The following is a 22,247-nucleotide window of genomic DNA, read 5'->3' as shown; positions in this document are numbered from 1 at the left end:
GATGGTCCATGTCTTAAGAGGTTTCTGTAGCACCATTCTTTTTCCATTTTCTGATGGTGGATAAAGCAAAGCTCTGTGAAATGTTCATAGTTTGGGATGTTGTTTTATAACCTAACCTTGTTTTGAACATCTCCACAACTTTATCCCAGACCTGTCTGCTGTACTGTTTAGTCTTCACGATGCTGTTTGTTCTCAAATGTTCTGAAAAAAACCTCCCAAGTCTTCACAGCTGTATTTATCGTGAGGATTGTTGCAGATGGACTGTATATGCTATTCACGGGACTTTGTTTAGTGGTGTCAGCATAAAGAACGGTGAATACAAATGTATGCAACACTTTTCAGATATTTATTTGTAAATAGTTTGAAAGAACATGCATCATTTTTATTCCATTTCATGATCATGCACTACTTTCTGCAGGGCTGTCATATGAAATCCCATTAAAATGCTTTACAAGTTTGTGGCTGTAAAGTAAAATAAAAGCAAGGACAAAGGATGGGAATATTTTTTTTAAATTATTATGTGAATCCACGTACTGTTGATGACTGACTCATTCATCTTTGTATCTGTCCTCCACATTCATCCCATTTGTCTTCAGTCTTTGAAAGAATAACTTACACACCCTGAGCATTTATGGATCTACATTAGAGGATGGCTGATTACCATAAAGTGACATTTTCATAATGATGGCCAATGACAAGCCATAAAATTACCTGGTTCTAAATCATTTAACTGAGATAAAGGAGAAAAAAAACTCTGCACTGCTACACAATAACAATGTTGTAAGAATTATGACAAAATCACTTTGCAGTCGAGCACAAATGGTAAAGGAACCAAAGTACTATGTGCAATATCTACATTTTGACATTTAAGATCATTGGATCAGAATATTGTGGCCAATTTTTGTTAAACTTTGACCAACTGGTACCAATTCTGGCCAATTTAACAAGTAAATTATGAGAATATGTTGCATAAGAACAGCATTTCCAAAGTTTTCTTCTCACATTTCTGCCATGAGCAGCTGTTATTTCTTTACACTCGTATGTAAACAGTCACTCTGAAACTGTTTTACAACTATTTGAAAAGCAAGAATGATTATTGATGTTTACCATCTTGTTTTTAGGATTACTTTGGTTAGCATAACTGAAGCAGCGGTCTCCAGTGGTTCTCTGGAGAACATTGGGTAACTAACTGAAGGTATGAGGAAGAATTATGTTTTGTGATCAGAAAAATATCAAATTGGTACCTGTTCACCACCTAGAAAGCATAAAAATCTGGTATTGATCAATAGTCAATTTGTTGATGCATTTCTAAAAAGGTACAACTTTCTATCAAGACACTAAGCAAGTTTGTAGGTATGAATCTTACTTGGATTGCACTGAAAAGTTGGAGCTAAACTACAAAGCCTATCTGTCACCACACTAATCTGTTTCTATCAGGATCAGAAGAGTGGAGCTTATATCATAAATCGAATTGCAGATATACGGTGAGAGGAACCATTCAGGAAACCTACTACAGTTGTGCGTGAAAACGTCCTTGTATGTCAGATAAGAAAGAATAAAATAATTCACTGTTTGACCACAATGAAAGACCAGGGATACAACCCGGCTCTACTTATCCAGGGTTGATCCCTTAATTTTTAGGCATTCAACAGTTTATTACACCCTGACTGGTGTCGTTCCTCCATCAGGTGACTCCTAAACCATGACGGGGAACAGCAAATCTACTTTTCCTGAACAAGGAAGCAGAGTATCCTCTGCTCTGATGGATACAACAGAGGAAACAGCATGTGAAAATGAGAGAAACAGATAACCCTACAGAGGAATGCAAAAAAAAGAAAAACTCAGAAAGAATGGAAAGACAAATGAAGAGAGAATAAGAGCCAAAGAAATAATAAGAAATACTTGTTATAAAAACTGACAGGGAAGATGGACGATTAGCAATGACAGAACAAAAGAGAGTGAGGTAGAGAGGGAAGAAGATCTTGGCTGTGCTTGTTTGGCAACAACAGGCTAAGGAGCCCCAGGGGTATGCTAATGAGAGCGAGGCCTTTCAGCAGAGCGGAGACCGCTGGAGTAGAGCTAGAGTGGGCTCTTCTCACGGATACTAGACCTCAGAGATAAAGGGGGTCAGTGGGGGATGGGAGCCTCAGGGGTCAGGGGAAGTGAACTTAGCGGGGATCCCACAACAGCAACTGGTGTGCTAATCTTTAAGCACTTCTACCATAAACCCTGTAAATACTTGGTGAGCTAACATCTTCCTCATTAAGTTGGTACTGTAAATCTGTTGAAGAAAACAAATACTCTATCCTTCTTTTTGAGATTATTCAATGGCATCCATCATGTTTTCCACATAAATGCTTGCAGTTCAAGCAAAGAATCAAATGAGATAAATTGTAAAACAAGACACAATAGATGCACACAGAGGATGCATGCCGATACATTACAGTGGAATATAACAAGATTAAAAGCAATCCAGTGTACAAACCTTTGGGTTTTACACAAAAAACAGCTTAATATAGAAAAAAAAATAATGCTTACAATATGTTCTTACTTAGTAAAATGAATAAACAGCACTTTAAAAAGCATTTGTTTGGCTTTAGGGCTCTAAAAGTAAATCTTTCTAATTCCCAAAGCATTTCCTGTTTAAGCAAAGTTTACAACAACAGTATTTGTTGGTTCTAAATCCACTTAGTTGTCATTGTTTTTTTACGTGACTGGTAAATTGGCAATTTTCCAGGATTTTATCAGCAAGGTAAAGTTGCAGGTTGTCCAATAATTCCAGGCAGTTTACTTATTTAAGGTATCCTTGGAGTATGCCAAAAAATGTTTTTAATTTTTATAAGAAGCTGCAATACCTGGGCTGTGCCAAAAGGGGGTGAGAACGTCAACTTTAACACCATCAAAATTCAAAAGAAGAATATCTTGTGTGGCAAAAGCAGTGCAAGACTGCTAAAACATCTGACTGTGGTTTTTCAAAGTTTAACTGAGAGAACATGAACAAGTTGAGACAGATGTGGAAACAGTTCTCATCTATTCTGTCTCGGGTAGTCCACATTGTTAAGCTTTTTAAAAAGTGAATAAATGTAGCTGTTTTGTTGGAAAAAAAACTCTCAATTTTCAGTGGATAAGTGCAAGTGCAGAAATGTATACAATTTGAAAAATATAAGTGTTAGTTTTAACAGTGCCTTAAGCACAAAAATTATATAAACAAATGGGAAAATCTCTTTTACAAGCAAGCATCCTAGAAAAAACAAAACATGGGCCGGGTTTAGCTAAATTGTCACACAGTTTTATGTCATCAGTGATACAGATAAAATGTATGCCTCAATTAGTTAGAACGTGATATGCTCAAACCTTCACTGTGATTTTTGATAAAATGTTAAAACAATTTTCATTGCTTGCTTGCTGCTCATGTTGGGCAAATTCTTGTTATTGAGCTCAAAATGACCAGTCCCTTTAACTTAATGTTGTTGTCAAGACAGTTAGATCTGCTTCCAAAAGTGGATTGTAAAACTGTCGAAGTAAATGAAGGTGGGAATACTTCAGGCCGCTCAAATGAGAGGTTCTTTAAAATGCAGAGTCTTATGAAACATTTATTCTATTTTTGCAACTACAAAGTAGCAGGATTTTCAATACTTTTTGGCATTAGGAACACCTTAGAATAAGATTGAGATAAAAATGTAACATATGGAAATCTAGAGTAGAATGGTCTACAATAATTACTTATTCTTTAAAACATAGTTTGTTATTTTTCTTGAAAAATCATAATGGTAAGACCCCTGTCTTGTCTCATTAAACCCACATCCTTTACTAATAATTTCATGAATTGGGTGCATCATTACACCTCTTAATGCCATTGCAATAATTTTTTCTTATTAAAAAATGTATATATTCTAATTATGCAAAGCAATACACAATTAATAATGAACTGGGATTGGGCTCATCTTCACCAAAACCAATGACTGTGACTGTGGGAGTTTCACAAGAGTACAGGCGACGGAGCCTGAATGCTGCAAGCTCGAGACTCTGCCTTGAGATGTGGCCACTCCCCTACTGGAGGACACAATCTGCATGATGATGAAGCTCACACGAATAAAACGGGCCTCATTGTGGGTCAACCTTTCACTCTGTGAGACTTGGAGCTCTGAATGCTCCTCAGTGCTCAGCCACCCGTGAAGACATGCACCCCGGCTGGCTCACACCACACATGAATTTCTCTGGGATCCGGGTCCATGCCCAGGCCCGATCCCAACTAACAGCAAGTAAAGCAAAGCTTGGTCTGACACCAGAGGAATGAGAGCAGATTAGGTCAAATGGGTGTGTGTGGAGCGGACCATATGAGGAATGACTCACTGGTGTCCGCTGAAAGGGAAAAAGTAAGCTAAATAGTATAGCATCTAAATAGTCCAGAAACATGTTTGTCATGCTCATGGAGAAAACATCCACTGTCTTGGGAATTGAGATTCTTATAAACATTACTTTGGCAATTTGCTGCAGTGAGTGAGTCTCATTCCAGAGAACCGATCACTGACCCAGATTTAAATACAGTCCTTCTTCGTAGGTCAGCCCGTCCGGTGTTTATCCTGACATGTTTGGCATGAATTCAAGCTATTGATTGGTTTACAGCAACTCTCCACAGAAAACCCATTATACAGATCTATTCATTTGTTTGCTGACCCATTTTCTCCTGTAGATTCGTGGAACAACGGGGTTATAAACTCTGGACAGTTAAAAGTACAGCTACTAAAAAGCAAATGACCACAGGAATAAACTCCATGTCGCACTGGGTTTTCATTTATCCTGCCATCTTAAATCATCATAGTAGGACATGGAGAGCAAAGCGAAAAAAATGACTCATAATGAGCCTCATCCTTCCTATTGTTCCATCAAAAAGCAATGAACAAGAGGTAAAAAGTTTATTTCTTTCCTGGTTCATTGTGTAAAGAGCAGAAAAAAGCAAATCACAGGAAATCAGCTCAGTCTTTGACCAGAGTAAAGGTTAGAGGTAGAAGTGGAAGTCCTTTAAAGCCCCTATTTTAAGATGTCTTACTGTCTTTGATGTTTCACTCCACTTTTGGATGTTTATAATCCAATTTCTGTTTATACTTCAGTTAAAACTATTTTATTTTCTAAATGAGTAATGATTATTGTCATGTTTCTGAAGTATAATGTTGAAACCTACATGAAAAAATGTGAAACTTTGAAGTGGAACAAACAACATTTGCAAGATATTTCATATGAAACACAAAAAGATGCACTTTAAGCCTACATGAAGACATCCAGTAATGTTTAAATAGACATTCTTTTCAGATGTTATTAAAGCTTATATATATTTTTGTGGCCTTTATAAGCCTTGGACTGTCTTTACAACATACCAACACCAAACCTCAGAAACATTATGTTGAAGCCAATATGTGCACTTCTTTGTGGTGTAATATATTATCCTATAATTCACAGCATTTTATCTCAGACAGAATTTTTTTTTCTTGAACAGAAAAAATATATAATACATCTAATTTATGTAGTACAGTAGCAAAGATTAAATATATAAACTATTGAGTTTCAACCAGAAGCAGAAACAGTCTTCATAACTTGGCATCCCTACCATTTCTCCAGTTCTAGGTTTATTTTTTTCTCCTCAGTACTTTAGAAAACAATGCCCAAAATATTTGACTCAGTACTTTTTAATTGCATGTTTCTACAATCATGTTAGGTCTGGATATGGAATAACATTCACATGGAGAAGCCTGGCACCCATTTTATTCCTCCTCTTAAAAAATTACTTCAAGACCTTGACAACCTTGACTTTCTGGCATCTCTGCAGCCACTGTGGTTTTGGCCGACATGTTGCAGGCAGAATAAGACACACACACATGCTTCCTATCATCCAGACCCTCTAACTCACTTGAGATTTTGGACGCTGCCACAGTGGCTTGGACAGGCAGAACGCCATATCACATTAATACATAAACCTACAGCTTTAAAAATGTCTAATTAAAATCTAATCTGAATCCAAAGTTAGAAACTCGCCATGAAACCAACATCAAATCAAAACAAAGAAATATGAATTATTTGTTGCTTCACTCATTCTATTTCCCTACATGCAGAACAAACCACCTCTTCAGAAACAATAAATAGTCCTTATATAATTGTTTGTTTCTCTTTCAGTCTGCTCTAAACATTTTAATGATGTCTCTTGTCTGTAAGAGCATTTGCTGTGATTGTAGTCCACCACAGTGAGATTACAGAGCAACTCAATCAGTAACAGACATTGAAAGAAAACACATCTGCTTCAGAAAAACAAAGCCACTGCTCTTTTTTCTCAAGTAACCTAGTGTCAATTTCTGTTATAAGAAGTAATGTTATAATTCTGCATTAAGTTTGTAATGTTCTGGCAGAAAAAAATGAGAGAAATGAGTGGCAGAGCACGCTATATGTCAAGAAAATCAGTGGCGTAAATGGATAAGTTCACCCTTTTTGTAATATTGCAGTTTTGGTCCTTTGGGTTTTCTGCCATAGGCCATTTTGTATCAATCACACTTCAATTCATAGCTATTTGAGGGGTGTTTCTTTCTTTTCTACATTGTACTTTTAGTGCAAGGCAAGAACATTTAGGTACATGTAGGTAGTTGACTCCAATAAATAACAATATGCAACAGTGAGGCCATTTAGGATTATTTTGGTTTGATCTGGGGTTACAGTCAGTTATGGTTTAGAAGAGCTAACTGACCAAAACAAGGGTAAGGACCCAATACAAAGTTACCAGGCAATACTATATAACTGAATTGAATTAGATGTGAAATTTAGATTTTTTTTGTGAGCATTTATTTCTATCTTTATTTTTTCTATAGTTTATTACAACTGTTAATTACAAGGACAAATAACTTGTAATTGGTCACAATGGTTGAAGTGCATGAGCAAAGCATGGCTTGGATATAAGTACTTATAAGTAAGTAAAAGGGAAGTAGGAAGTACAAAACATAGGTAAGAACCGGTAAACCAACCCTGAGACTTTTTAAAAAATAAACCCACCAGATACATTGTTATGTGGCTGTAAATTCACATGCCTTTTCAGATTGAGTCACTTTACACTTCTTGTTATTTTAGATGCTGCAAGTTTGGGTTTGGGTTCTAAAATCTGGTAAACTGAAGTTAGAGTGACTGGATAGCAAATAACGCGATGGAAGAAAACTTTCATTTCCAGCCTTGTTGCACTGTGCATGTGAACACAGAGTAGCACAATAGAGACATAATGAAGTCCAAAGCTCTTGAGACAGCAAGGGTTCTGGACTCTCACCCTCCTCTCCTCCCACCCCCCAGCTGCTGGGAATCTCTTCTCTCTGCTACACTCCTGTTTGTCCCATTGTCCCCCACCTCACGCTGCCAACCTCTCACCCTTGACCTTAAAATTCAACCCTTTTCAAAACCCTTGGGTCTTTTACCCAACCTTTATTAGGTTGAGACCCCTCTCCTTTGTCCCAGCTCGACTTCTCCATCGAGGGTTTGTTGACAGCTCTATGACAACAAAGCGGCTAATACGCAGATCACTTTAATGCCATTGTTGCATAAGGCTCCCCTGGAGTCTCAAAGATGAAACCATATCCTGGTAGTACACAGGAGTAACCTGAACCTGACACCTCAACCCTAACAGAGGAGTGTCTATCCCTTTAAATATTGATACGTTTCTTAATTATTGGCAAATATATAAAAAAGTTGGAGGATAAGAACTTCCTAGACCAACTCCTGGTTTATGACTTGGCCTAAAAGTTGGCCAGTTCATTCCTTTATTGATTTGATTGATTTGACAGCTGTTATATATATATATATATATATATATATATATGTTTGGGGACTTATTTTGAAGTAAGAAAAGAAGCCATTCTTGAATTGACCTACAATACTGATAGGTACAATGCAATCTCAGATGCCTTCATCGCTATTAAACTGCTTATCTGACAGTATTTTAGTACTTCAGTTCAAGAAGATTCTTGAACATATTTTGAGAGAAACATGACATCACTAGCCATTTAACTGGGTGCAACCTTTGAGTACTGGTTTGGACTCCCTTCTGTTTTCAGAACTGCCGTAATTCTTTATGGCATAGATTCAAGAAGGTGTCAAAAAATATTCAAAAAACAGGAATAACAATAAATATCCAAAAGTTTTAAGTTGGGTGTTTTTGGAGTTATTTTTGTTGCTAGGCACCCATTTCTCATCCCCATTTTTTACATTGGAGTTGTGCACACTTTCCTCCTCATCAGAAAAATATTCCTCAGTTTCGTCCATATTGACATCATAGCATGACAATAGTTACGAATGTGTTTTGATTTGTAAGCTGTACATCTATAATTCAAATCTCTGGTGATGTTCTTTCACTTCTTAAAATGGCCTTGATTGGATTAAGATCAGGAGATTGTGGAAGCTAATGGAGTGAAATGAGCTCATTGTAATATTCAAGAAACCAGTTTGACAAATGGTGCTTTATCCTTCTCTAAGAAGCCATGAGAAGATGAGTACACCATGGACAAAATGGGATGACCATGGTCAACAACAATCCTCAGGTGGACTGTGGAGTGGATGCACACTTGGTACACATTGTTCCAAATAAATATGCCCAATACGATTACATTACCAGAATGAGCCTGAAGTAATGATGCAAGGCTGACAAATGCTTTCATGTTCACATCCAAAGCCTGAAACTGAGACTCTCCAAATTAAGCAACATTTTTCCAATCTGTTCAAGAGTTTTGGTAGCTCTGTACAAATTGTGGCCCATTTTGTGTCATTAGTGGATAGGATTGTCACCAAGATCTTCTTCTGCTGTAGTCAATTTGTTCCCAGGTTCAATAGGTTGTGCATTTCTAGGTGGTACTGTGAATGTTTTGGTTGTAACGAGATGTTTGAGCGGCTGTTGCCTGTCTGTCATCACAAACTAGTCTGTTCATTCTCCCCTGACCTTTGACATCAAAAAGGCATTTTCATCCACACAGCTGCTCCTCTTTTTTTTTTCCTGGGCGGTTCTCTGAAAACTTGAAAAACGGCTGTGAGTGAGAATCCCAGTAGATTAGCAGTTTCTGAAATACTCAGGCCAGCCCGTCTGACACCTAAAACCCATTTCTTCCCTATTTCATCTTCACCATGTCTGATTGTGTAAATGCAGTGTTACAGGCATGCCATTGGCAGGTTTGCTATTTGTGTTATTGTGTTGTCAGTAATTGACTGAAAGATTCTGTACTGACGGCAAATTCTTTAAAACATAACTTGAAAACTTCGGCATCTTTGTGAAAACAAAAATTGGAATTTCTAGTTTTAGTTTTTTCTTTACTGCCCAATCCTCTGTAATCATATTTACAAAGCTTCTGTTTGCATGTTTTAAATATTTTAAATTAAGTATCATTAGAGATATGGCAAAAACAAAATGTTCAACATGAAAAACATCAGGCAATTCTCTGAAAAAGCAGCCACAGGAAGACTAGTTTCAATTGAAAAACAACATATCAGGTGCAAATTTCTTTCCACTCATATTCACACTTTATATTAGTGTTAGCTCACTTCCAGAAGGTTTGAAACTTCCTCAGCTCTAAAGATTTCTTTATAGCTGTTGCTGTTCTACTGTTACAGTATTTATTATTTTCCCATACACTAAAGGTCAAAAGCCAAGATGACTTAAGAGACCCTTAAATAGTGTCATTACAATATTCCTACAGCGAGCCAATCCCAACTCTAGTCTGCGTGTTGTTGTAGAGCTAAGCTGTTTTTCAGACAGAAACATCTGGGATTTCCTCTGACCTGAAGCAGCAGTTAGCTGGTGTTTTTTTCTCCTTTGCTTTGCAGTAACTTTTGCTGAGTGACACAAAATATCCTAAAATAAGTATGTGATGAAATAATCAAACATCACTATACTCTTTTTCCATTCTTTAGCAGTCTAATTAAATTAAAATCCATTCTGTCACATCTCCAACCAGTCTGCATTGAAACCTACCCAAACATTCTCCCTGAGCTCTTATATTTCCTGCAGCTGTCTCGTTATAAAAGCTCAGCTATTTCAGATTCTCATCTGCTTGGCAGAAGTGACTCTTCCTGTCTATCAATCCCATCTTTGAAAGATAATAAACAGGCTATGCAAATTCTCACTTGTAAAACTTTGTCTTGGTGAGAAAAAAAAAAAATCGGGATGGAAAGAATGACTCCTCTAACTAATATAATCTGTCACAACAAGAGAAAAAATGAGTCATGCTCATTTCCAACATCTTGTGTAACCCAAACACCAGTCATTGCAGAAATATCTTCACAAGATTTGTTATATGGGCTATGAAGCAAACTTTAAATATCTGCATCAGGAATGTATCCTGAATTCCTTCTATGGAGCTGTAGAAATATTCATATGGGGCTGTGAGGGTATTCATTTAAATCGCTGCTCAATTCGACCCCACTGTTGCATTTGGCCGCCTCCCCGTAGTCCCCGGCTGTCTGGCAAGGCTCTTCGCATGAAGACCATTTCTCACTGGTGTGCCGGGGTACCCCAGATGCTTTTGTCTTACGGTTGTTTAGCAGCCGCGTTAAAGGGCTGAGGACAAAGACCTATCTGTGGAGACTTGAATACACTCAGCAGGCACATAGCCAACAGCTCAATCCTATAGGCTCCCACAGCTGAAAAGCAGACTAATGCATTCGGTTTTCACTCCTGACAGGGGATCTTGCAGGGAAGAGAGCTGGGGGCCCTTTTCTTTCTCATAAGATCACCTTAGTAATTTTACATGCAGCTTGTGGTCACACAAATCCCAGAAATAAGGTCACAAAGTAGATTTTGAACAATTATTTTTCTTCAAATCAGCTAATATTAATTTCTAGTGTTTAATTAGGTCTGATCTACCAAGTTTGATTTTGAGCAATTCCAATTATTTTGTTCTAAGGACTAAAACACATAAAAAAGAGAGAAAGACTGCGGTGTAAATCCTTTGAGAAAAGTAGTCATTTTGAATTTTCAACAGAAAACAAATAAATTACACAATCATCCCAAATTATACATCAAAAGATTTGCCCTAAAACTTTTGTGACGTTTGTATTAAACTTTAAAAAGTGCATAAAAGTACATAATGTTGATTGTCTTAGTAAAAACTGAAAGTGGTGGGAGGTCTAAATGTTTGATTTTCAGTATTTGAGCAGCCAATCTTTAATCATGGCAGATCAAGGGAAATCTGGCCAATCCAATCTGACCAAACGAATCTGTGCAGCTGTACTTACAAAATAGCAAATGGTAAAACAATAATATAGTTATTTTGAATGTCTTAATCTAAGCCTAATGTACATACTTCTGGGGATAAAATAATAATAAAAAAACAATACTTATTCTTACATCTTTCAGTACCGTTTTGGAATTTGAGTAAAGGAGAGAGTGAGCATGCACTCAACTGCAAACATAAGACTTGTCAATTAAAGTTGCTCAACTATTGCCTTTGCTGTCTTGTTTAATAACGCAGATGTATTCAGAACCACAGTTTAATAAAAAAGGGGCGTGACAAGAAGTATGAAGACATTCATTGGTCTTTGTGGTTAGGGTACTCAGAATAATAAACTGATTAGAAAACAATCTGGAGCTGCTGAAATATTTACATATGTTCTACTTGGTTGAGACAGCTAATGGTGTGCATGAAAGCATGCAAGACACCACTTTTGTTGGAGGCCATTTTAAGCCTACTGGGAAATAAAACCAAAGCAAGTTATAATAAGCCGCACAAGTGACACCATTGGAGTGGAAAATATACAGTCACTGTAAAAAAGGATAATTTGGTTTGCCTAAATAAATTACCTTAGTAATGATTTCACAAAATGAGTTTTGTGAAATCATTATAGGCAGTCAGTATGTTGCTCTGAAACAGAAAACAATTCTTTGAAGAAAAAAAAAATTATGTTCTGAGAGTCAAGATAATCAAGAAGTTAAAGTTGATGGGTTTTTTTTCTCTTGTCTTTCCACAGCCATCACCTTTTCACTGGATGGTCATACTGGAGACACTGTTGGTCCAAAGTTGACATCAAGTGTCATAATATTACATCAAACAAACTAAATAAGATAGTTTTTTTCTATATTGCTAAACATATTTTTTTCCCCATAGCATTACTTTTCTATTATATATTTGCTGTGGTTTAGACATGTTAACATTTGTTTTGAAACATTTGAAAATGTTCATAGAACCAACATGGTGTTAAATCTAAACTAGTACTGATTTCTATGTAGATAATTATTAAACCCGCAGTAGGTAATTTTTATATAAATATCTTCTTTTTACATATTTGTTAAAACCGTCACTATATCCTATCACTATGTCAATATATTATCAGTAAGACAGACAATTTGTGAAATAAAAAATTTAACTCCTCTGGAGGAGGAATGTCTCACCATTGTCAGCCACGGTCGTGTACGTGATGCTCACAATCTTCCCCCGTTTAGCGCGTGGCATAGTTCAAGCTCAAGATTTCTGATTGCTGCAGCTGTGCTAATGGTGGAGAATTAATGTAACATTACAGGAGAACTGTCAATTTCTACAGTTCTTTGCAGGTCCTGCAGTAGGGGAGGAGCTGTGGAGGTCTCATTGTCAACCAACAGAGCAAGAGGGAAGGACCTGTGAGGTGTGCTAGTTCAAACTTTCAGATTAAGTCCACAGATTTCTCAGAAGTCCCTAATGCTACCTTAAGTGACACCAACGTGACTTGAATGTTAAAAGAATAGTTTATGCAGTATGTTCTTACACCACATATCTACGCACAGAAATACAGTAACTACTGGCAACAGCTTCACTGAACACCTCAAAAGCAAAAGTTTGGAAAGAACATCAAATTCGTACAAAAAATGATCAATTTCATTAATATACTTATCAACCACAATAGATTATATAAAATGTCACCCTCAATCTTTTTAGAGATGAATTTTCTGGTTTTCTTCAAAGTAGTCTCCTCTGTATCAAACAACAGCATTGCGTAAATGAATATGCAAACTGGGATTTTCTTTTTAATTTTGCAACAAAGTTGTAAATGTTGCAAATCTCCCCAAAGCCAAAACTCAGGTCTTATGTTCCTCTGTAATATTTATTCAGCTACAGTCTGCATATTTGTGGGTGAAATGGTTCATATCAATGAAAGCAGAGTCAGTCATACTGCAAATGCATCCTAAAATTCATCAAATCCATTCCATAGTTTATGAAAGAAATTGTGAACATAAACTTATAGGTGCTGCCATAAGTTTGACATGTAGTGTAATCCGAGTGCTTGTAAAAGAAAATTGTACATTGTAGAAAAAAAAGAAAAACATTACAGTTGATTTTATTAGCGAAAGAATATGAGTAAATAAGTATAAACAGTCTTTTTATCTATTCATTTTAGTTCTGAGCAAGATGTGGCTATCATAAGCAGCACAGAGAGCAGAAAGTAGTGCAACACTGCTGAATGCCTGCTGGAGCAGTGAATAAACGTTCATCAGCTGCAGCATCTCTTCGCTTACCGTGACCCATTATTTCCACCAGGCCTTCTGGAACAATCATCTGACTGTGAACACAACAGTGATCGAAACTGCTGCTCCACTAACAAGGACCCCTATTTTGCTCTGAATACATGAAGTGATGCCAGCAGGATGTCAAACTGAAAAGGAAGCTGTATTCGTCAGCCGAACTCTGATAATCAGATCTGTTCTTAAATCTGTAGATAATGACCAGATTGTGTCAATTGAATAATTTATCCTATACAAGGCTACAGCTGCCTGTGCCTGTCATAAAACTTTGCTCTTTTGCATAGAGAAGATATTTCCAGTGCTAACCTTTAACTATATAGATGGCATAGTTACTGTGACACTTTGATAAGTGTTAGGATCCTCTGAACTATTTAATATTTGTTCACATTAAAGCTGCAAATTACATCATATTTTATTGTAATTGATGTCATAGACCAAGACACAGCAGTGAGTAATTTGAACAGGGGATGAAATACATGGTCTTTAACACGTTTTTACAAATGTAATTTAAAAAAAAGAGGTTAGAGGGAGCTAAATTCAAAATAATGACACACTCCAGAATGAAATTTGTAAAAAGAAAAAAAAAAAAAATCAAGTCAATCAAAAGCAACAAAACATCACTCACACACCACCTTCCATCCGCTGTGTTCATTAGCCTTTCAGTGATGGTGGAAGCCCATGCGTAAGCAAGAATCCAACCAAGAAACCTCTATTTCTATCATGTAACAAAGCCCAATGGCTCGCTTTGTTGTCTGAGGACTTATATGCTCAGCAAATTAACATGACTGATCTGGCAGACCTGGAGGACTTGGAGAGCTCAGTGAAGATGAAAGAAACCCAGAAGAAGGAAGACGGGAGATTTCAAGGGAAACAAAGTGGACCAGCAGGAAGAGGAGGAGATGAATGTGAATAAAGTTTTTGATAGAACTAAAATGTGTCTTTTTGCAACTGCACGGCTGCAGAAAGTCCTCAGACGGGCCTCGTCGGTTGTACAATAACCTAAAATGCTCAGTCACATGCGATGCCAAATGGAAAGAGGCCCAGAAATCACATAACTATGACAGCAGCAAGCTCATTATGGAGAATATTCGCTGTAATTAATGACTGCAAAGCAAAGACGGAGAGCAATTTGCAGATTATTGATGGTGACATAAAAATGTTAGGTCTTCAAAGGTTAACAGATAGACTGGAACATATTTCAAATTTGAAATTCAAAGACGGCCTGAAAAGATTTTGATTTAAATAGCAACGCTACTACTGCTCTCCACAACTACTTACCATCCCCACAGCAACTCATTCTCCAAGCCTGTTTATTACTAAGCTTTGAGAAGAGGAGCATGTGCTTATGACCTCCAATTTGCCTCTGAGCAGAAGAATCATGAGTCAACTTGAAGTAGGAAGAGCTTATCTGACTCTCTGTTTTTGCTCTGCCCTAGACTGACAATTTGCTGCTGTGCCAAAGCACCTGGCTTGCCCAGCACTACCGGTCACAGGTCTTTCCTCCCCTCAGACTCAGGATGCAAGGTCACAGCACATACAGTTCACTGCAGTGACACGTCCCAGATACCCTCAGCACAGATGAACAAAAACATGTGCAATATAGAAGAGCCCAAGACAAACAACAGATCAGAAACAGCAAGAGACAAAGTCTGAGCTAGTGTGACTAATTCAGCCCATCAAAGGACCCGATTTAGCAATGAAAGCCTCACGTTAGTCATGGAAATAATTTATGATGCAAAAATTAACCTCAAGTCAAAATCAGTTCTTGGTTTCACTGTCTGCTAAACCACGAGCCATGCGTGACGTCAATGTCTTCATCTGTAACCAGTCCATGAGGGCCTCAAGGTCTTGCTGCAACCAGTTGCACGCAGGCCATAATTTTAGGATCACACGAAATGCAAGTGTCAAATTTTAACGTCCCATCCCACAAAACTGCTATTCAAAATGGTGGTAATAAAGACGCAGGCCAGATAAAGAGGACCGCAAGTCCTTCAGCGAGCAAGAGAACAAAACAGATGTTTGTTTTGGGAGATACAGTACAAGGAGATTCCAAAAATATGCAAACTACAGATGAAATCCCAAGACCCTGTCTCATGCATCCACAGAGGTATAACAAGTCACATATAACTTATGGCCTATAACAATACAATGCTTTATCAAGTTCAGAGAACCCTAAAGCACGCCACACAATATTCAGTCATTCACACATTTACATGCTGATGGGGGCAAGCTACTGGATCGTAGCCACTCCTGCCCTGGGGCAGGTGAAGTGTCTTGCCCTGGGACACAATGAAAGAGGCAGACAGAGTGAAAATTGCTCAGGGGGATCTGGTGAAATTGGAGAGAGGAAATATATTTTGGGATATTCATGAACTAGAAAAGGTCTGAAATCAGCTGCTGTATTCAGCTTCTCATTGGAGTTCAACCGGTACATGAGCACAATTGCGATCACAGCATATATCGTACTTGATTAGGTCAAACAGCTACTTGTAAAAAATAACTCAGACTACCTTTCTGTTTGAGTGACAGCTGGATGCCAGATTGCAAGCACTATCTCTCCACTTGATGACGTGGAAAAAACATCAAAAACGGTTTCAGCAGCTAAGCTACGAAAAAACTGAGCAGGCTTAAATTTTGAATTACTGAATTATTTGTCTAACTACACGACGAAAATACCATGCAAGATGTTTCATATGTTTCCACTAAAATACAAAAACAAGTTATTTTGTAGAGAAGACAAAATCACCATAATTTACTCTATTTGACTGACAAAACATAAAATTAAAATATCCCCTTACTTTAGACAGGAGCAAGAAAATGTGTTCACCGCCACTTAGCAGCATGGCATTTCACCACACCCATAGTGATTCTGCCCAGACTGGTAGTAAGTTTACTTTGACTTATAGTAGTACCTACTTGGGTTATTGAAATCCTACCCACACATTCAAAGCAAATTTCTCACCTTATTCAAGTTGAATCTGTGTGTTAAATTGAAATATTAAATTTTGATCAAGTTGTGCAGAGCATCCAGCAACCATATCAGCCCATATTTCTTAAACAAAGTGTAATGGCTGTTAACATGCTGGCATTATGTAAATTGCCCACAATTAAATCAGAGGCCCAGTTTTCTGCTTCCCATCCACCACCATGTTTTAACTATGGCCAGGTCTCAGGACAGAAAAGTTCTGTTTTTCCTGGTTTGTTGCAATCAGTGGTAACCGTATAAAGATAAAGAGAAACTGCTGAAATGTTTGTTTTTTGGTTGACATCTGGAGTAATGAAAAATTGCTTCTCAAAATCCGAGTTACTACACACTTAAGAGACATCAGTTTGGATTCTTAACAATTAGAAACACTACAGAAACAATGTTCTTCAAATGTGCCCATGGCTATTCTGGAGGAGCTGCGGAGATCAAAATCTAACTAAGAACATCTGTCAACAGAAAAATGTTTAGTTTTGCACTAAAGTATACATGGCTTACAATGATGAGTGGCATTCATGGACTGTCTTAATAAAGCACCTTTCAAGTCATACTGACCCCTCAAAGTGTTTTATACTGGAAAATCATTTACCCATTTGCACAAATTCACACACATTCATAAACTCATATGCAGATTGTAAGTATCTTGGGGTTAAGTGCCTTGCCCAGTGGCACAGTGACATGTGACAGGAGGAACTGGAATCAAACCTAAAATCTCCCAATTGTAAAACAACTCCTCTATTACTGACCTATATTAAATCCTTTGTTCTACTTGTAAAACTCTGCATGGTCACCCCAAAGGCAAAACACGGTAGTGGCAGGAAGATGGATTGGGGAGTTTTTGTTTGGCTCCAAGTCAGTGTTGAAGGGAAGATAGTTAAAACTAAATGCAGAGTATTTTAATAATTAGAAACCTCAAAGCAACATGGTGTTCTCAAAATGCTCCCAGTTGGGACCACAGAACTGAACACTGAAGGCTTTCTCTGGGTTGAATACAGCAGATTGAAGACAGGTTATCTTCTCGCAACCTTCAATCAAAGTAATGCATGATTAAATCATCCAAAGAAAGGATAGAGAAGACACTCAGGGCCTAAAACTCTCCTCTGAGAGGTGAATGCCATTTCAAAAATCAAATCAGATGCAAGTTATTTAAGTTCAGCCCCAAGCACAATCAGCTTTGTGATATCCTGTTTATTCTGGGCTGGACTCTTATCATGCTCACAGTTAATCAATTTTCTATTTCTCATGAAACAGAGAACTAAGATTACCAGAAGGTTTTTTTGTTTTTACAGCACCAAACGAGTTTTCACATTCACAACAGACTACACTGCTTTATCATAAAAACCCTTTGAGAAAATTTGAATATAAAGCAGACAATGCACAAAGGTTGATTGCTATGCAAAGTAATATCCTCACTGAGATGGAGAATGGGGGTCTGTGGGGAATTGGTTCACAGGGCATCCGCTATGAAACTTGCAGTTCAGTGAACTTCTCTCTCTACATTAAGAGCCACTGAAGTCGCACAAAGGAGCGGCTCCAAATTAGGAGCACAAAGGCGCTTCTGTGAGAGCTTCAGAGTGAATTAATGAGCATTGATACACTTTCTCACAGCGTTCTTCCCTACAGCCTCAGCTCCAGCGTGTCGAACAACATCAGCTATTAAAAGATTACCGAACCCAGCTCAACCACTCGAAATGATACAGTTATTAAATCGATTTGTTCTATCCTGTATGTGCTGTGTCTCAGTTTACCACAGTTTCGACATGAGTGAGAAGTTTCCAAACATTAATCTGCCACACCTCAGGTTTGGAGCACAGATGGTCAACACTTGGAACTCATTTAAAGATGGGACCGTCTCCTTTCTAACTCCAGACTGCAGTTTATGAGATTTCAAAGCACGCAGGCTTCAAGATGTTTCCAATAAGAATCTCCCAAGGTATAGATATTAAAGTTTTTTGTTGGGAAAACATTATAATAACTTTTTATTTTCATTAAAATTATTGCAATGCCACACCCTAACTCATCGCAACCAAATTTAAGAAAAAAACATTAGCACTGTTAAACAAAAAAAACTGTCCAAAGTTTTGCCTTTAAATGTTGCAAGAAAGTGAAAATGTTTGGAAGGAAAAGATAAAAGAATAAGAGACAAAAGAAAATTGTGCCCAGCAGTGTTTTTGCAGTTTTATGGGGGGATAACCAACTTTAAAAAATCAAAATGTCAATTTCAACTGAAATTGTAACATGATTTTAAAGAAAGATAGTTATTTATTGACTTTAAGGCATGGAGTTTATAAATTTAAATTTAGAAAACAAGTAAAAAAAATATAGGTTTTTGTTTGTTTTGTCCATATATGTTCCCTTGTATATGAAATTATCTCTAATTTCATGTACAAACTCGTTTTTGAGATGGTTGGTCAATTTCTCCAACCGCCATTTCATGCTCTTGCAGTTTTGGTTGTTTCATACATGCAAGTTTTTCACAGACAAAACTAAGACATAATGGCCATGTGATCATTTGTAGCCACTTAGATAGAGTCCTCATATTTTTTGAACTGATTTAATCTTCCTTCCCTAAAAATGTTTTACCACACACACAAAAAAATTACCTAAAATGTTAATTTAATCATACTAGAACTGTATGTGGCAAAGCAACACAGTCAAAAAACTGGAGGAAGAGGTTTAGGACACATGCTTGCTGTTGTGTCTAAAATACTTGGTGTGTACGGTCAGCTTAGATGTGGGACGATGGCATAATTTTCAAAAAGTTGCATATGTGCTATCTAAATAAAAATAAAAAACTTCACAATAAAATGAAAAAAAAAATCTTTGAAAATCTAGAAAATTCCATCTGGAAGAATATTAGTTCCTTAAAATATATGAAACAGATATTTTTATTGGCCCAGGTCAGCCCATGCTGAAGACCGCCCCTATCAACTCCCTGTGAACAGGAACCAGAGCCAAAATAAATAGAAGTAGGCTGCAATGCAATGCATGAAATTAAACTGAACATGAAATTTGAGCATTTCACTTTCACATATAAATTCGGGCATTTGGGCAAAATAATCTCAGGCCCCATTGGTTTCATGTCTAGCAACGCCCCTGACTAAAGTCAATCAGTTCTGCACTAATGATCAATAGATGCTGATGAAAAAGGGCGTTGCCAACTTGAAAATGGGTTTTCAGCGAATGTATTGTCTTTGTGTCCGTCTGTCTGCATTGCAGAACAGTGAAGACAGTTCGCTGACCTGAAGTTAACACCTCCACGCATTCGCTCAGAGTTGACTGGAGGAATCTCCATAATCTCCCTAATCGCTTTCCTCAACATCTAGGTTGCTCTAATGCCGATCCTCACGAAAGCGGGTCAGATAAACAGCCCGGTTCTGCTTCACAACAGAATCCTCGCTCCTGTCAAAAACAATCGGCGCGCCCCCACAAAAAGTTTGAGGAGCTGCGTGTTTTAACCCACGCTGTGAGCCCTAAAAAAACCAAAATCTTCACAGGCTTCCAGGTTCACAACTTTACATGACGTCTTCGGTTTGACTTTCTTGAACTTACCCATTGTTGTCAAAAGTTTCCGAACGGGCACGAAGCGAAAAGCGATGAGCTGAGAAGTTGAGCTCCAGCTACAGTGTCGTCGCGTCCTGGGATGCACACTGACCGCAGCCTGCTCTGCTCCAACACTCACCCACCGCGTCCCCGTGGAGGAGGCAGCGTGGCTGACGTCAACACTGAGGGGATTACTGATGGGAGTCACAGCTTGGCCCCTCCTCACCAAGAAGTTTGGACCATCATTTGTTATGCTGTCATGTGCGCAAAGTCCAGTCTGACATTCCTTAGTTATCTCACACCAGAATGAGCAAATACATAGATTTATTTTATTTTATTTTTTTTGCCAAGATTGAGATCTGTTGCTTAAGCAAAGTTTATTTTATTTGTGCTACAGTGTATCTATACATTTTGAACTTTTCTCACATGCTGCAGTGTCACAACCAGTTGAGATGCAATAATATCGATCAACTCCAAGAGTGTAATTGTGAACCAAATTACTGAGCTGATTGCATCCATCCATTTTCTAACACCCTTGTCCCTGGAGGGTTCGGTTGAGGTGTTGGTGCCTATCTCCAGATAACATTCCGGGCGAGAGGCGGGGTACACCCTGGACAGGTCGCCAGATTTACACCAAATTGTAAATTTGAAAGATTTGCAAAACCAAATTTTCCAACTGCTACAGCTGCAAGTCTTTTACAGAAGTTTTTCCTTAGCAGCATTGCAGCTCCAAAGATGGGACTTATTACCTATCCTCGTTTACAAAATTGTTCAAGCTCCGTTAGATAAGATGGATGGTTTCTGTGGACATAAATTTGCAAGTCTTGCCAATCATTAATTATATTTAGGTTTTCTTCCAGGATTGTCCGCTATGTTGCTTCAGCTTCACCAACGTTCCCGTTCCTTTTTAGAAAAAGCATCTCCCAAAGCATAATGCTGCCACCGCCATGTTTCACAGTGGGAATGGTATGTTCAGGATGATGTAGAGTGTTAGTTTTTGCTCAAACAGACGTACGTAGACAAAAAACATCTTCCCAGTCTTCACGAACTGCCCATTTCTGCATCTTCCTCAGCCCTGGCCTGTCTAATACGTTACTTGGTCTTGGTGATGCTGTGTGCTCCCTAGTTTTCATTAATAAACTTCTGAAGCCTTCACAGAACTGCTGGATTTATACCAAATTTATCTATTTATTAATAAGAAACATTGAAATTACACAAAGTAGATTTTATTTATCTGATCATTTCTGATGGCAGCTGGTTACACTGGATTTCAGAGAAAAGTGGGCAAGATACAAATGTTTGCCGCTGCTTTCTGTTTTTATTCATTAAGAACTGAAAAACATGTATCATTTTCTTTCCACTTCACAATTACGGAGTTGTTTATGTTGGGTCATATAAAACCCCAAGGCAAAGGATCTAAAATAACAAAGAACTGGATATTGTTGAAACAACTACTGCTGCAGGAAAAGAAACCCCCACAAGTTGCAGATTCTGTAAGAACTCTGACCCAAGTCTGTGACACTCAGGGGTTATCTTAAAATTTAAGTTGCAGAGTTGTTTGTTTTTTGATTAATTTTTCTTTTTCTTTTTTAATGAAGGAGCACATGTTGTACAATGTCTTAAACTTTAAAAAGGTTTCTGTTGCACGTGTTAGCTTCATTTTCCACATCTGGATTTAAACTTATTCAGACTGATTTCAGGCCCCACTGCCTCCACGGCTCTTTGTCTGCAGGTTCCTGCTTTTATCCTGGAAAATTTTCCTTTAGGCCAGACAAAGGCAGGAAAAATAAACCAACTCAGTCTCCAAAGAGAGATAAATAAGAAACATAGAGTGACCACAATGACACAAAATGGCTACAAAGAGATGTACTGTAAATCAGCTAAAACGTAACACACAATACTCAGAAAAATGCACAAAGCACTTCAATGAGACACATGACTCCCTTAAAGTGAAACAAATGACCACAAAGACATAGAAAAGACATAAAGAGTTAAGGAAAGTCTCCCAAATGAGTTGCAAAATGACCAAGATGGCTCTAGAAACATTCAGTACAATAAAAATGAGACATTAACAGCATTTAACAGATGCACAATGATGCTTTTTATCATTCACAAAAGCCAAAAATGAAATGAAAAACAGCCTGAGTAAATTCAAATTCTCCACGAAATCAATAAATAAAACAAAGACTGCAAAATTGAAAAAACAAACAAAAAAGCACA

The 22,247-nt window shown here is 37.7% G+C and overlaps 1 protein-coding gene across 2 annotated transcripts in view; it reads right to left on the bottom strand.

The window, feature by feature from the left end:
• gpm6b (glycoprotein M6B) overlaps positions 1-20,192 on the bottom strand; it is a 34,327-nt gene extending 14,135 nt beyond the window's left edge. For both annotated transcript variants that reach the window (XM_023337557.1, XM_005799324.3), the window contains exon 1: positions 20,037-20,192. In XM_023337557.1, the coding sequence (XP_023193325.1) occupies positions 20,037-20,040 (4 nt within the window). In that variant the 5' untranslated portion in view covers positions 20,041-20,192. The remainder of the gene's footprint in view (positions 1-20,036) is intronic.
• Between the last annotated feature and the right edge of the window lie 2,055 nt (positions 20,193-22,247).

This window comes from Xiphophorus maculatus, chromosome 7 (assembly GCF_002775205.1).
Source record: "Xiphophorus maculatus strain JP 163 A chromosome 7, X_maculatus-5.0-male, whole genome shotgun sequence".
Classification (NCBI taxonomy): Eukaryota; Metazoa; Chordata; class Actinopteri; order Cyprinodontiformes; family Poeciliidae; genus Xiphophorus; species Xiphophorus maculatus.
Note: the sequence above shows the minus strand (reverse complement) of the source record. Positions and strands in the feature narration are given on the sequence as shown.